The following is a 12,259-nucleotide window of genomic DNA, read 5'->3' as shown; positions in this document are numbered from 1 at the left end:
TCCCTCATTGTCACCAAAAATTTGATCCAGAGCTTGGCTCACTGTAAATCTTCTTGTCATTCTTTCCATGATGCAAATTGTAAATGTGAAATCTGCAAGTCAAATGGCCACTCAAATGAGTAAATTCACTTGACATGTCTAGAAATGACCATCTTTGTTTGTTTTGTTTTTCTGCAGGTATACTGGAAAACCCAGCAAAATGAGAATCCCCTAAAGCTCACATGATTGGGAGAGGAGCTGACTGTCAGTGTGTCAGCTGACAGTGCACTTAGGATTTCAGTTTTGGCTCTAATTATTGCTTTATAATTGTATTATTATAACTGGGTCGAAACCGACCCTAACAACACAAAGGTCATAATTTCAGCCAGAGCATTTTAAAATTTAGTGAAAAGATTTTTTTTTGTTTTATTTTGTTGAAATAGAGGTTCCTGACAAAGTCAAAAAGCCTTGATGCAATAAACAAATTTTATCTGATTCTTTTATGCATTTAAAATTTAAAACGGGTCGCTGCCGACCCTAACACAAGAGGAAGGTTAAGCTCTTCTGTTTATTGAATAAAATATTCTTTTTTAAACCCAGATATTTTTACTGTAGTTGGGTTGGTTACACTAGGAAGAGACTGGATTTTGTTGATACAGATGCTGGATGAATTTTACAACTGTGGCCAAAAGTTTTGGGAATGGCACCAGTTTGATTTTTGCATATTTATTTATTTACTTACTTACTTACTTTAAAGGCCCACAACTATTTTTGACACAACTTCCAAATATTTTTTTGTCTTTCCCAAGTGATTTGTCACCATTTATTATATCATTAATGAAAATGAGGTATTTTCTCATATTTATCCCATAAAGACCTAGTGATAATTTTGTGGCAGTTCCCAAATAATTTTCTTCTTTCTATTTACCCTTTCTCAAGTGATGTATCACCATTTATTAGAATATTATCCTCTGTATTTAGCATTTTTTTCAGTGAAAATCAGGTATTTTCCAATATTTAACTTACTGATCATGTACTTTAATCATCATATTGAGGTTACACTTGAGGATTGTTATACCAAAAACAGAGAAAACTCGAGAAAAAGTGACTTTTTCGGTAAAATCTATCATTAACTGAAAATAAACCAAGTATGTCCATTCACTGTCATTGATCCAACTCCACGGGTTTTACTGGTGAATCAATGTAAAAGATGACAGTGTTTCCACGGTAACTATGGAGTCTCTGAATGTCCAAATGGGTCATATCTGATGACCATGAAAAGATGATAAACTGCATTTTACATGAATTATTAACATGTATTGATAGGATTAATGGGTCAACAGGTATTAAACAGTTTACATCAGTAGACAATTTGGATCACCAGTGTATGTTCGGGTCTTTATGGGTTAATTCACTGATCATGTAGATGTTCATCAAAGTTCAAAGTAATTTCAAAAGCTATTATATCATAAAAGAGAAAACTGGTGAAAAAGTGACTTTTACATCGATATATATCATTAACTAAACATAAAAACAAGCATCTACAACTACTGTCATTGATCCAACTCCATGGGTTTTACTGGTGAATCAATGTTGTAGAAGATGGCAGTGTTTCCACGGTAACTACAGAGTCTCTGAACATCCAAATGGGTCATACCTGATGACCATGAAAAGATGAGCATCAGAATTTTACCTGAATTATTTCCATGTATTGATCGGATGAATGGTTCAACAGTTCTTGAACATTTTAGATCAGTGGATGCTTTTGGTTGGCAGTGGATGTGTTGAGTCTTTATGGGTTAATTTACATTGAGGAATAATTGGAAGCATTTTATAGATTTCAAAGAAATTCATTGACAGAAATACCCAACCCATTAGACTGACTATAATAGTTGTGGCTCAGTATGGTGACAGTTGTGAGGTCTGTTGGCTTAGTTTTAAGTAGAAACAAGAAAAAATACGAATGTTAAAACCAACCAACCAACCTGTTAGTTAACAGATGCATCATATCAATTCCAAAGTGTTGTGTTTGTCACCATTTAGTCCCACTAAATGTGGCCATAATGTAATGTAAAGATACATGTGCATATGTCCTTGGTTGCACAACATCCATTTCATAGTCAGTAAAGTTTGATCTTCTTTGTGTTCTTCTTACATCCAGTTTAGAAACATTCCTTTCCTCTTTTCTCTGCCTGTCCAGGATCGTCTGTTCTTTGTGATGGAGTACGTCAATGGTGGAGACCTGATGTTTCAGATTCAAAGGTCGAGGAAGTTTGATGAGGCCCGATCTCGATTTTACGCAGCCGAGGTCACATCTGCGTTAATGTTTCTACACCGGAATGGAGTCATATACAGGTAAGAAGGTCAAAAGAGTCACTGGAAACACAGAGTTACTCAAGGTGTTCAGACATTTACCATACAGTCATAGTTTTATGGACTCAGTTTTCTGTTTTTACTTCAGTTTTTGTTGTTAGTTTGTAATATTCAGTTTTTACCGCATGTGTCAGGTCAAGCTGTGACACGATTACATGTTTCGTGTTCAATGGGTTCTAACTTTGTTAGCACTATGGGTGCTTTTATGGAACTGGTACCTAAAACAGGAGAGAGGGACTAAAAATTAAAACAAGATGAAGCAAGATTGGAAGCACTGGGTCTATTTTAAAAATAAATATTTACTGAGATAAAAGAGAAACTATTTTTCAGACATTTTCATTTAATTTTTCAACACATTTTTATATTATTTTTATATAAAAATCCACATTTAACAGTAAAAAGGACTAGAAAATTACGTGCTGCTATTTTTTTAGAATATCTTTTTATTCTCTCGCAGTTACATTTGGGGAATCAAACTAATTATGCAAGGCAGAGTGTTTCACAAAAAGGACTGTTGCAAAATCACTCGCAATTTATTTGTGTTTAAATGGGCAGGTTCTGCATGTGACGCGAGTGGATATGATGGGTTACACACGAAACCTGGAATGAGTCTGAGACTCATGAAAAACGCACGTCTGGATTAGAAAAAACCACTCGGATCATCAAATTTAACACAGTGTGTTTATTTATAGTGGTATATAAGACCATTTATAGCCGTATTATCCAGATCAAATGCACTGACAGCTAGGTTGCTTTTCATATCCCAATTTTGCTCCTATTTTTGGCCCCAATATTTTATTAAAAATTCATTAATTTTTGGATGGCTCAGAGCAAGAGTATAATTTTTTTTGCATTTACCTGAGCTCATCATTTGGTACATCCTGGGGGATATAGTAAGGATGGTGGTTGCATAAAATAAAATTTTTGACCAAAAATATTTTAAAATGTGCTCGGTGACACGGTTTCATCAAAATGTCACTGATTTTGACAAGGTTTACTCCAAAGTGCTTAACATGCGGTTTCCACAGGAGATTCACTTAACTTTGCCTATGATGTGTTAAAAAAAACATATTAAGCTACACTGATGTCAAAATTTAAGAAAATATATTGAAACTTTTGGACGTATTGACACAGATTTAAAGTAACACAATTTCAATGGGCATAGTGACACAGTTTCAGTTCTTGATCTTATTATGGTGTAAGGACCAATGTGTCTAGAAAGCAAGTCATTTTTAATACATGCATTTATTATACATCACAGTAATAAGCTAACAAATGAGTGCATACAGAATAGGATAATAGAAACTCTGATTTTTCTCATAGATGTGCTTGTTCCCTTGACCTGACCCGAATATAAAAATGTCATTATTCAGCAGGACTTTACACATTTGAGCTAAAACACACTTTCTAATACAATCTCTGCCCTTTTAACTTGTAGATCCAGTGTGGTGCTTATTTGATTTAGTGCTTCCAGCTGAGACATATGTCTCCATTACAGCATATGTATGTGAGAGATCCCCAGGAAAAAAAAAAGAAAATAAATATTAAGTAATACTCCTAGCATTACTAAAGAAAAATACAGTGCAAATGTAAAACCTTGAGGAGTTCACACAGTGCTTGTCTTCCATGTCCTTTAAAATACTTCTTTGTTGATTTAGATCATACGGCTTAAACACAAATCTTCCACATTATACGATTTGCAGAGCATCAGGAAAAGGAAGTCAAATGTGCAAAGGGTTGACTGGGTTATATTTTAATAAAGTCAAACATGGACGCACTCAAGTATCGCCTCAGTTTTACAGTTTGTAAAGGTTGGAATCCTGTAGCTGTTGGTTCAGTTACATTTAAGGGGCTCCATCAGCAGATTTAATACCAACAATTTATGCCTTTAGTTATGTTCTGCCATGCAATAATGAAGTTCACATTAAAGAGGGCTATAATTAGAAATCATAGGGTTAGCCATATGTAATCAAAGACAAAACTCAGGTTTTAGCTGCTTTGAATGTTTCACAGCTCATTATAGATATTCAAAAAAGGTTATTTGTTCTATACCAGGGTTCCTGCAGGGTCTTAAAAAGTCATAAAAGTCTTGAATATAAAAATCTGCATTTAATAACTTAAAAAGATATGGTAGGTGTTACGTTATGTTGCCATAAACTCAAATACAGTGGATAATATTATAATAAATGGTGATAAATCCCTAAAAAAAGGTTAAATAGAGAGAAAAATGCATTTGTGAACTGACATAAACGCAACACTGAGTCTTTATGGGTTAAATTAATGAATGTAAAATGTAGAAGTAAGCAGTGATCCATAACTTTAGTTCATTTATCAGTCATTCATATTCACACACTAACATGAACCAGATCTTCCCCTAACCAAACCGCTAATCTAATAAACCGTATAATGAACTTCTCAAACTGAAAGAGGCCACCACAGAATCATATTATTTATGCATGACTGTAAGTCGATTGAAACCATTTTTGCTCTGTGAAAACAAATGTCAGAGTTTTGACAAATGGTACAAAAATTGACGGGTGTGGCTGCCGTATAATTCTTGTTGCAGGAAAAAACCTTTGGAAATGTGCAGAATAAGTCCACAAAGTTTCTACACAATATGATGGAAGCTGTCTGGGGTTCATGGAGTTGCCTTTTGCAAACAATAAAACCTAGCAGCTAAATATTATTTTCCGCATAAATATTTTTCCTTAGTTATGACATATAAACTGATTGACCCTGGAAGTTCATAGCGTTCGTGTCCTGGACCAGATCACCCCTGTGTCGCTCTACTGTGGGTACCATTATCTGTCTGTGTCCACCACTCAGTCATAATATCATTGTCAACCAATACCAAACACACATCTGGTCACACAAAGCAACACACAGCCTCAATCACAACACCATTGTGATGGAAAAGAGGCTCCCAGAAATAGAATAACTGACGGAAGAAAAGTCACTGCTTATTTTTTGATTTTTTTGATTCAGTTTTTTCACTCATTAATGCATCAGACAGACTGATGATGTTAGAGGTGGACCATCTCTGCCCAGAAACACACTGTGGATGTGGAAATAGAGTTTAATTTACATGGCTTTGTTCATTACTATGTGTTTCTTATTCACTCTGCTAGATGAACATTTTATAGAGCTACACCTCAATCTGAAATCTCTGTGGGCTCGTATTAATTATTTGTGAACGCATATATAATAATGAAAGTTTGGAGCAGGATAACGTTGTGTTGTAAAAAAATAGAAAAATAAAGTAAAGCACTGTTGTGAAGGACAAAATCATTGCCTTTATTAGAAACTGGAAAGTGGAACTATACATCAGACTGACTGATTTTTACCTCCGGCCAAGGAGGTTATGTTTGTCTGTTTGTTTGTTTTGTTTGACTGTTAGAAAGATAACTCAAAAAGTTAAGGAAGGATTTTGATGAAATTTTCAGGAAATATAGATACTGGTACAAGGATCAAATGATTACATTTTGGTGGTGATCGGGGGGGCGGGGGGGACTGATCTGCCTTGGCGGAGGTTTGCACTCTTCGAGTGCTTTTCTAGTTTTTTTTGTTTTTTCACCAGTTATTTTCGCCCATGGTCAGATCAGTGGTCAAGACCCACAAAGTGTTGCAAATAAATGGAATATATTGTGATATGTATTCAGTTAAGCTGGTACAAACTTAACTTACCAGGACTTTATCGATCTAATGTTGCATTCTGCCTGTTTTTAACCCTGTAAAGCCTGAACCATTAAATCATTGACAGAAAATTCCAGTTCTCTGAAACTGGAGCCTTTATTGGTCCTTCTGAACAACCAAAAATGTTTTCTTGTTTTTCAAATATCAATTTCCATGTATGAGTTTCAATTTTGTATCATATTTGATACATCAGGACTCAATGGTCTAATATTATTATTTTTGAGCAAACCAAAACATAATATAACACAAACATATCTAACAAATTGGTAATTCCTTTTCAAAACTGTCAGTTCTGCCTCCTTCCTCATTAATGACAGTCTTGTAGTGTCACTGGAAAGGCCTCTGGTGAACAAATTCCTCCCCCCTGGTGGATTATCTGTGTATTGCATGTATCTAATTGTATACATCAGATTTTTCAAGAAACGAAATATCACACTGATCATGTAGAAGGCTTCAAAACTCAAGTATCATATATGATATGTTTGGTATTATAGGGTTGAATGGTACCTGTAGTAAATTTTCATTGCAAGCTCTGTCAAAAGATCATATATATAAAAGCAGTGGTTCTGTCAGCTAACTTAGTACTGAGTCACTGCTCTGTCAGTTAGTCATGGTCAGCGACATGTTGCCTCCTTCACGGGTTGTTCCAGCACTGGTAGTGACGCAGACTCGTTGTATTGTCCGGTTACCTGGGCTGTGATGGAGTGGTCCCTGACCCCGTGCAGCAGACACCAGCCTAAGATGACACATTATCGGCCAGTGCTGGGTCGTGTCTCTAGGACAGTGGTGGACTGCAAAGCTTACGACTTCACAAACAAGTGCGAACGTGTGCTTTCCACTTAGAGTCTATCCACACGACAACAAAAATATGTCAATCCGCAAAAGTTTGATGACATTCCAGCTTTTCGTCCATATGACACTGGAGTTGTCGTGCCCTGAAACGCTATTCTTGGAGAACAGGTCCCAGAGCGGAAAAATTTCACAACGCCGCCCTTGTGTTTCTGTGTGGATAGGCAACACACCCCTTTTTGGAAACGATGATGCCATAGTGCCACATGACGAGAAGGAGAAAACCCGGGACGTAACAATATACAACAAAACCTGGTAATACTGTATCAACTCGACGACCAGCGGAGAAACAGATACACACGAGATATTTTTGAATCCGCCATGGTGTCCTGTGAGAAGGGCGACCTGGACCCTACATTCTTCTGTAATTTTAGTGTATCCCGCAGCTCTGTCTGTGTTTGTGTACAGCGCCACATTTTGGTGTGGCATACGTATTACACTGTTTTAACCCAGTTTTCCTGTTTCCATCTGGACGCTGATATTTCTTGAAACTAGGGTTGCTCGATTATAGAAAAAACAATAATCACCATTATTTTAGCAATAATTGAAATCATGATTATTAAAAACGAGTATTTGTTAAAGTTGTTTATTTTTTTTCTTGCAAAACAATGTAAAATATACTCTTTAAACATTAATAAAGCTTTTAAACACTAAAACAAAGTATGTTCACTTTTGTACGAAAACAAAAAAAAATCTTTGAATGCAAATAAGTATACTGTAAATTCAAATCTGTTTCCTTTTGTAAACAAATAGTGCACTGGAATTAAACTGCTATAGACTTGCCATAGAACTATAGCAATAAAAAAAAAAAAAAAAACTCACGTAAAGTGCAAATTACAAATTCAAGTATGTTCAATGTAGTAGCAGCTCGTGTAAAATGATATCTTGAAGGCAAAACACAGCGTTTGTCCAGTGCATTCACCATTTGTCTGAAGCCCCAGTTGTCACTGGTGTTAATGGAGCACATACCTTTGGCCAGGTAATGGCCAATGGATTCTGTTTTTCTTTTGGTGTCTCTCCGATGTTGATGAGTAGGGAGTTGCAACGTAAAGAGATTCGGAGATTGAAGATTGCATTGTGGACGAAGTTGTAGATGGAGTTGTTTTTTTTGTGTTTTGGTTTTTCATAAGATAATCATAAAGGTCGCGGTGGTTCAACTTTAGATGGTTAAAAAGGTTTGTTGTGTTAGCGGTCGGTGCGGACACAACTATGAAACACTTTTTGCACGTGATGTGTTTTTGCTCTTCGTCTTCTTCATCAAACCCAAAGTGATTCCATACAATTGAATTTGACTTGACTTTTTTGTTTACCAAGCGCTTCTGCTGTGATTCTCCTGCCATTTTTCAAGACCGCTAGGTACAGCTTTCCTTGTGGGTGGACGTGCCGGCTAGCTGGCAGCTGTAGCTTAGAGGGGGGCGGGGCAGAGCAGCTCATGGTAGCTTGCGTGCACGTGAATTAAAACAACTCAAAATTAATAATCGTTTTTTCTCGATTACATAATTTTTGTAATCGTTGAGCGTAATAATCGAAATCGTAATTGAATTTCGATTAATTGCACAGCCCTACTTGAAACGTGTATGGACGTGAAACTTTTAGAATCCGCAAAAGGAAAATACTACGAGCATTGTCGTCTGGATGTAACCTTAATCTCACTCACTGACTGCTGCTTTTTTACTCACACTCCATCACCTGGAATCAACACTGGTACATCAATGGCTGTTCCCCATAGGTTCTACCCACGGCTGTAATTCACATAATAAAAAGGTCCAGTGTGGTGCATTTATGGTGATTTTTTTACGCGCAAAGCACAATTAATGTGGTAAACATGACCACTGCAGGTATGCTTTAAGGACTGGCTTTTATTTGTTCATTTGTTATTTATTCATCACATCCAACTGTTATTCAACTGATTGAGTTGAAATACAGCACTGACGTGTTTTAGTTTTACTTTTAATTTCCTAATATTCAAGGCTGAGTCAGTGCGTTTCTGTGTGTGTTATTAGTGCGTTAGTTGCTCATCATGTGGTTTTTTTTTTTTCCTGCTCTTTAAAGTTGTGAATATACATAACAGTGAACAGAATGAGGAAACAGGTCGGGAAGTGATTAAACACATGAACATGGTGCATTGTTCTGTGTTCAGCAAGTAAAGGTCAATGGAATATAAGAGAGAACAGCTGATACCTCCTCTTCTTCTCTGAATAACCCCTCATCGGGTTGACTCATATTGTTATTTATTTTATACTCAATAGTTTATTAGCTTTTTAAAAAAAGAAGATGAATGTGTTTACATGGGTTCCTCTGGGTGCTCCCGTTTCCTCTCTCATGTTAACTCTGCAGGAAAAGCCCAGAACAACACAGATCAACACAACACACAAACTCATCACTTAAATAAATAATGGATCATAAAGGTTACCCCAGCTTGTTGCTACAACGGCCTGTTTTCTTTAATAAGTTTAATAACTTCCATCCTGTTTGAGCTGATCAAAATAATTGCAAGGTATTTTCTTTTCTTTGGCTTCCAAACAAGAAATATGTCCAACATCAGCTGACTTGAAAGAAGACCGTGCAGAAGTCTAATCAGAATGTCAACCTCAGTTACATATCTTCAAAATGACTGTTTATTCTGTTTAATCCAGAAAGGGGAAAAGAACCAAACACACATACAGTATTGTGTATTTTTTTGTACTAAAGAAAATTTGACATTAAGAAAAATCTAAAATGTGAATTTTTATTCATTCCCTATTTACACTTGAGGGGCACATGAAGAAATATAGAAGAAGTGAGCTGATTTTTACTGGAGAAATGTCCCAAAAACAGCAAAACAAGAGCAAAATGGGAAAGGGGGAAGGCAGAAAAGTGTTAAAATGTTAAAATTGTGTTAAACTGTTGGCACTGAAATTATTAACCTCTAAAAATCTAATTTTGGTCATCATCATAAAACATATAAATATTTATTAAATATTTATAAACCAAAAAATGCATAATTCTGGTGTGTAAACACTGTAGGGAGAAAAACATTTGGACACATCACACCCTACAGCTTGTAGGACTTCCCATTACCACTGAAATGAAATATGATTAAAAAAAGTTCATGTCAATTTTCATCAATAATCATCAGAAAAAAATTTAGATCAGTATTTTGTTCAAGTTTAAAGGCTGATTTTTCTTCCTGAGTGAGAGTGTAAGAAACCAGAATGGTCAAAATGTGATGAATATTTGATAAATCTAGGGATAGGAAATTTAAAACAATTGTAATTATCAAAAAATCAATATATAGTAAAATTAAGTTAAGATAAAAGCTGAAGCATGTTCTGTGTTTTAGGTGAATAGAATAGAATAGAATAGAATAGAATAGAATAGAATAGAATAGAATACAATACAATACAATACAATGCAATAGAATAGAATAGAATAGATCTTTATTGCCATTGGTACAGGAACAATGAAAATCAGTTTAGCAGCTCTGTGCCCTCAGTACCCATTTCGGAACCTCTGCCGAGCAAGTACTAAAAAAATAGTAACGGGTACCAGATTCCAGGTTCTTTTACATAATGGAAACGCAAAAAGGCCGAGTCGAGTCAAGCCGGTACCACATAGGCATAACATTGCGGCAGAACCTGACAACCTCACAAATTCAACTTGTTATTGATTCTGGATAGAACATGTTGGTGAGACACAGGGACTTTGGTCCTATTTTTTGATCCTGGTTCACGTTTATATGTTAGTGTTGCAAAAAAAAGGTCAATCTTCAGTTTCTTTACCATCACGCTGTGACTAATTCACCAAATCACACAGCCCTGGTTATTTTGATGTTCTATTTTTGATCTCAGAGTCATAAATATCCAGTCCTGTTGGTGCCTGCGCGACCACGACTCATTGTTTCACACGGCTACAATGGTTTTATTAATGAATGCGGGGCGTGGAGTTGTAATCATACAACTAAAGTGTGTGTATGTCCCAGTTTTTCTGGCACATTGCAGTTTTTCAGTCATCATCGTTTAAACCAAAAGCTCTGAGCTAATTGTTTTGCACTTGTTTTTTATTTTTTTTGGCGCATAACCAATACTTAAGAAGCTGCTCCACCCGAAATTTGTACAGAACCCAAAACTCCTGCAGACTAAATAGGACTTAAACCTGTGCCACTGCTTCAGACAGGTTCCGTTGTTTTCTTTAGCTGCACCTTTTTGTACTATGTTGAGTTTTTGTTGACACAGATTTATCTGATAGCTATCTTGAGTATTCAGTAGCATTTCTCTGTCAGGGATGGGACAGCATATAAAGTGAAATGTAATACTGAATGGAGGACGGTTTGGACAAATGTTTCAGCTTTACAGAAATTTTTGTGACTTGTGTATAAGATAATGCAGACAGTACAAATGTTGAAGTTAGAGCCAAATGTCTGGAGATTCATGGACAGGAAGTTAAAAAATTACATTTACATTTACATTTATGCATTTGGCAGATGCTTTTTTCCAAAGCAACTTACAGGGGAAAAACCAAAATATAAGAAAAAATACAAGAATAGATTAAAGACATAAAGCAGCTGTACAATTTAAAAAAGTGTCGTACAAAAGAGTAAAAAAGCAAAATGATAGACTAAAATACAAGAATAGATTAAGAAGACATAAAAACAGCTGAACAACTGAAAACAGTGAAATAAAAATACCAAGTAAAACGACAGAATAAACATAATAATACATTTAAAATGGAATGTTTGAAAGTGCTAGGACAGGAGGTGCTTTCTGAAGAGCTGGGTCTTCAAGAGCTTCTTGAAGATAGGCAGGGACACCCCTGTTCTAAAAATACAAAATACAACACCTTTACTCTATACCAGGGGTGTCAAACTCTTTTTAGTTCAGGGGCCATATTCAGCTGAATTTGATCTGAAGTGGGCCGGACCAGAAAAATAATAACATAATAACCTATAAACAATGACAACTCCAATTTTGTCTTTGTTTTAGTGCAAAAAAAACCCTATTAAATTATGAAAATACTTCCTTTTATAAACTATCCAAAAGAAAAAAAAAGAAAAAACTGAAATTTAAATTAAAAAACATAAGAAAATTTTGTGCAATTTTCATAATATTCCTCAATTTATCATTTCTACATGTGCGTTATGGATCAGATCTACAAAGACACTAAACACTGAGAAACAGGCAGAAAATTGTTAAAATTGTGCTTAATTTTCTTTGGACATTTTAGGTTGTTCATATTTGTTCAGGTTATTCACCTTTTATTGTTTCAGGATAGTTTGTAAATCTAAATATTTTCATAATTTAATGTTATTTTTTGCATAAAACAAAGAAAAAAAATTAAGTTGTTAATTCTAAAAAATTTTTGGCTTAATTCAAGATTTTTTTTACTT

At 35.4% G+C, this 12,259-nt stretch overlaps 1 protein-coding gene across 1 annotated transcript in view; it reads left to right on the top strand.

The window, feature by feature from the left end:
* The window catches only part of LOC115434115 (protein kinase C epsilon type-like), a 168,258-nt gene that overhangs the window by 121,819 nt on the left and 34,180 nt on the right, over nt 1-12,259 (top strand). Inside the window, exon 11 of the mRNA XM_030155812.1 lies at nt 2,180-2,334. Coding sequence (XP_030011672.1) covers nt 2,180-2,334 — 155 coding nt within the window. The remainder of the gene's footprint in view (nt 1-2,179; nt 2,335-12,259) is intronic.

This window comes from Sphaeramia orbicularis, chromosome 15 (assembly GCF_902148855.1).
Source record: "Sphaeramia orbicularis chromosome 15, fSphaOr1.1, whole genome shotgun sequence".
NCBI lineage: Eukaryota > Metazoa > Chordata > Actinopteri > Kurtiformes > Apogonidae > Sphaeramia > Sphaeramia orbicularis.
Note: the sequence above shows the minus strand (reverse complement) of the source record. Positions and strands in the feature narration are given on the sequence as shown.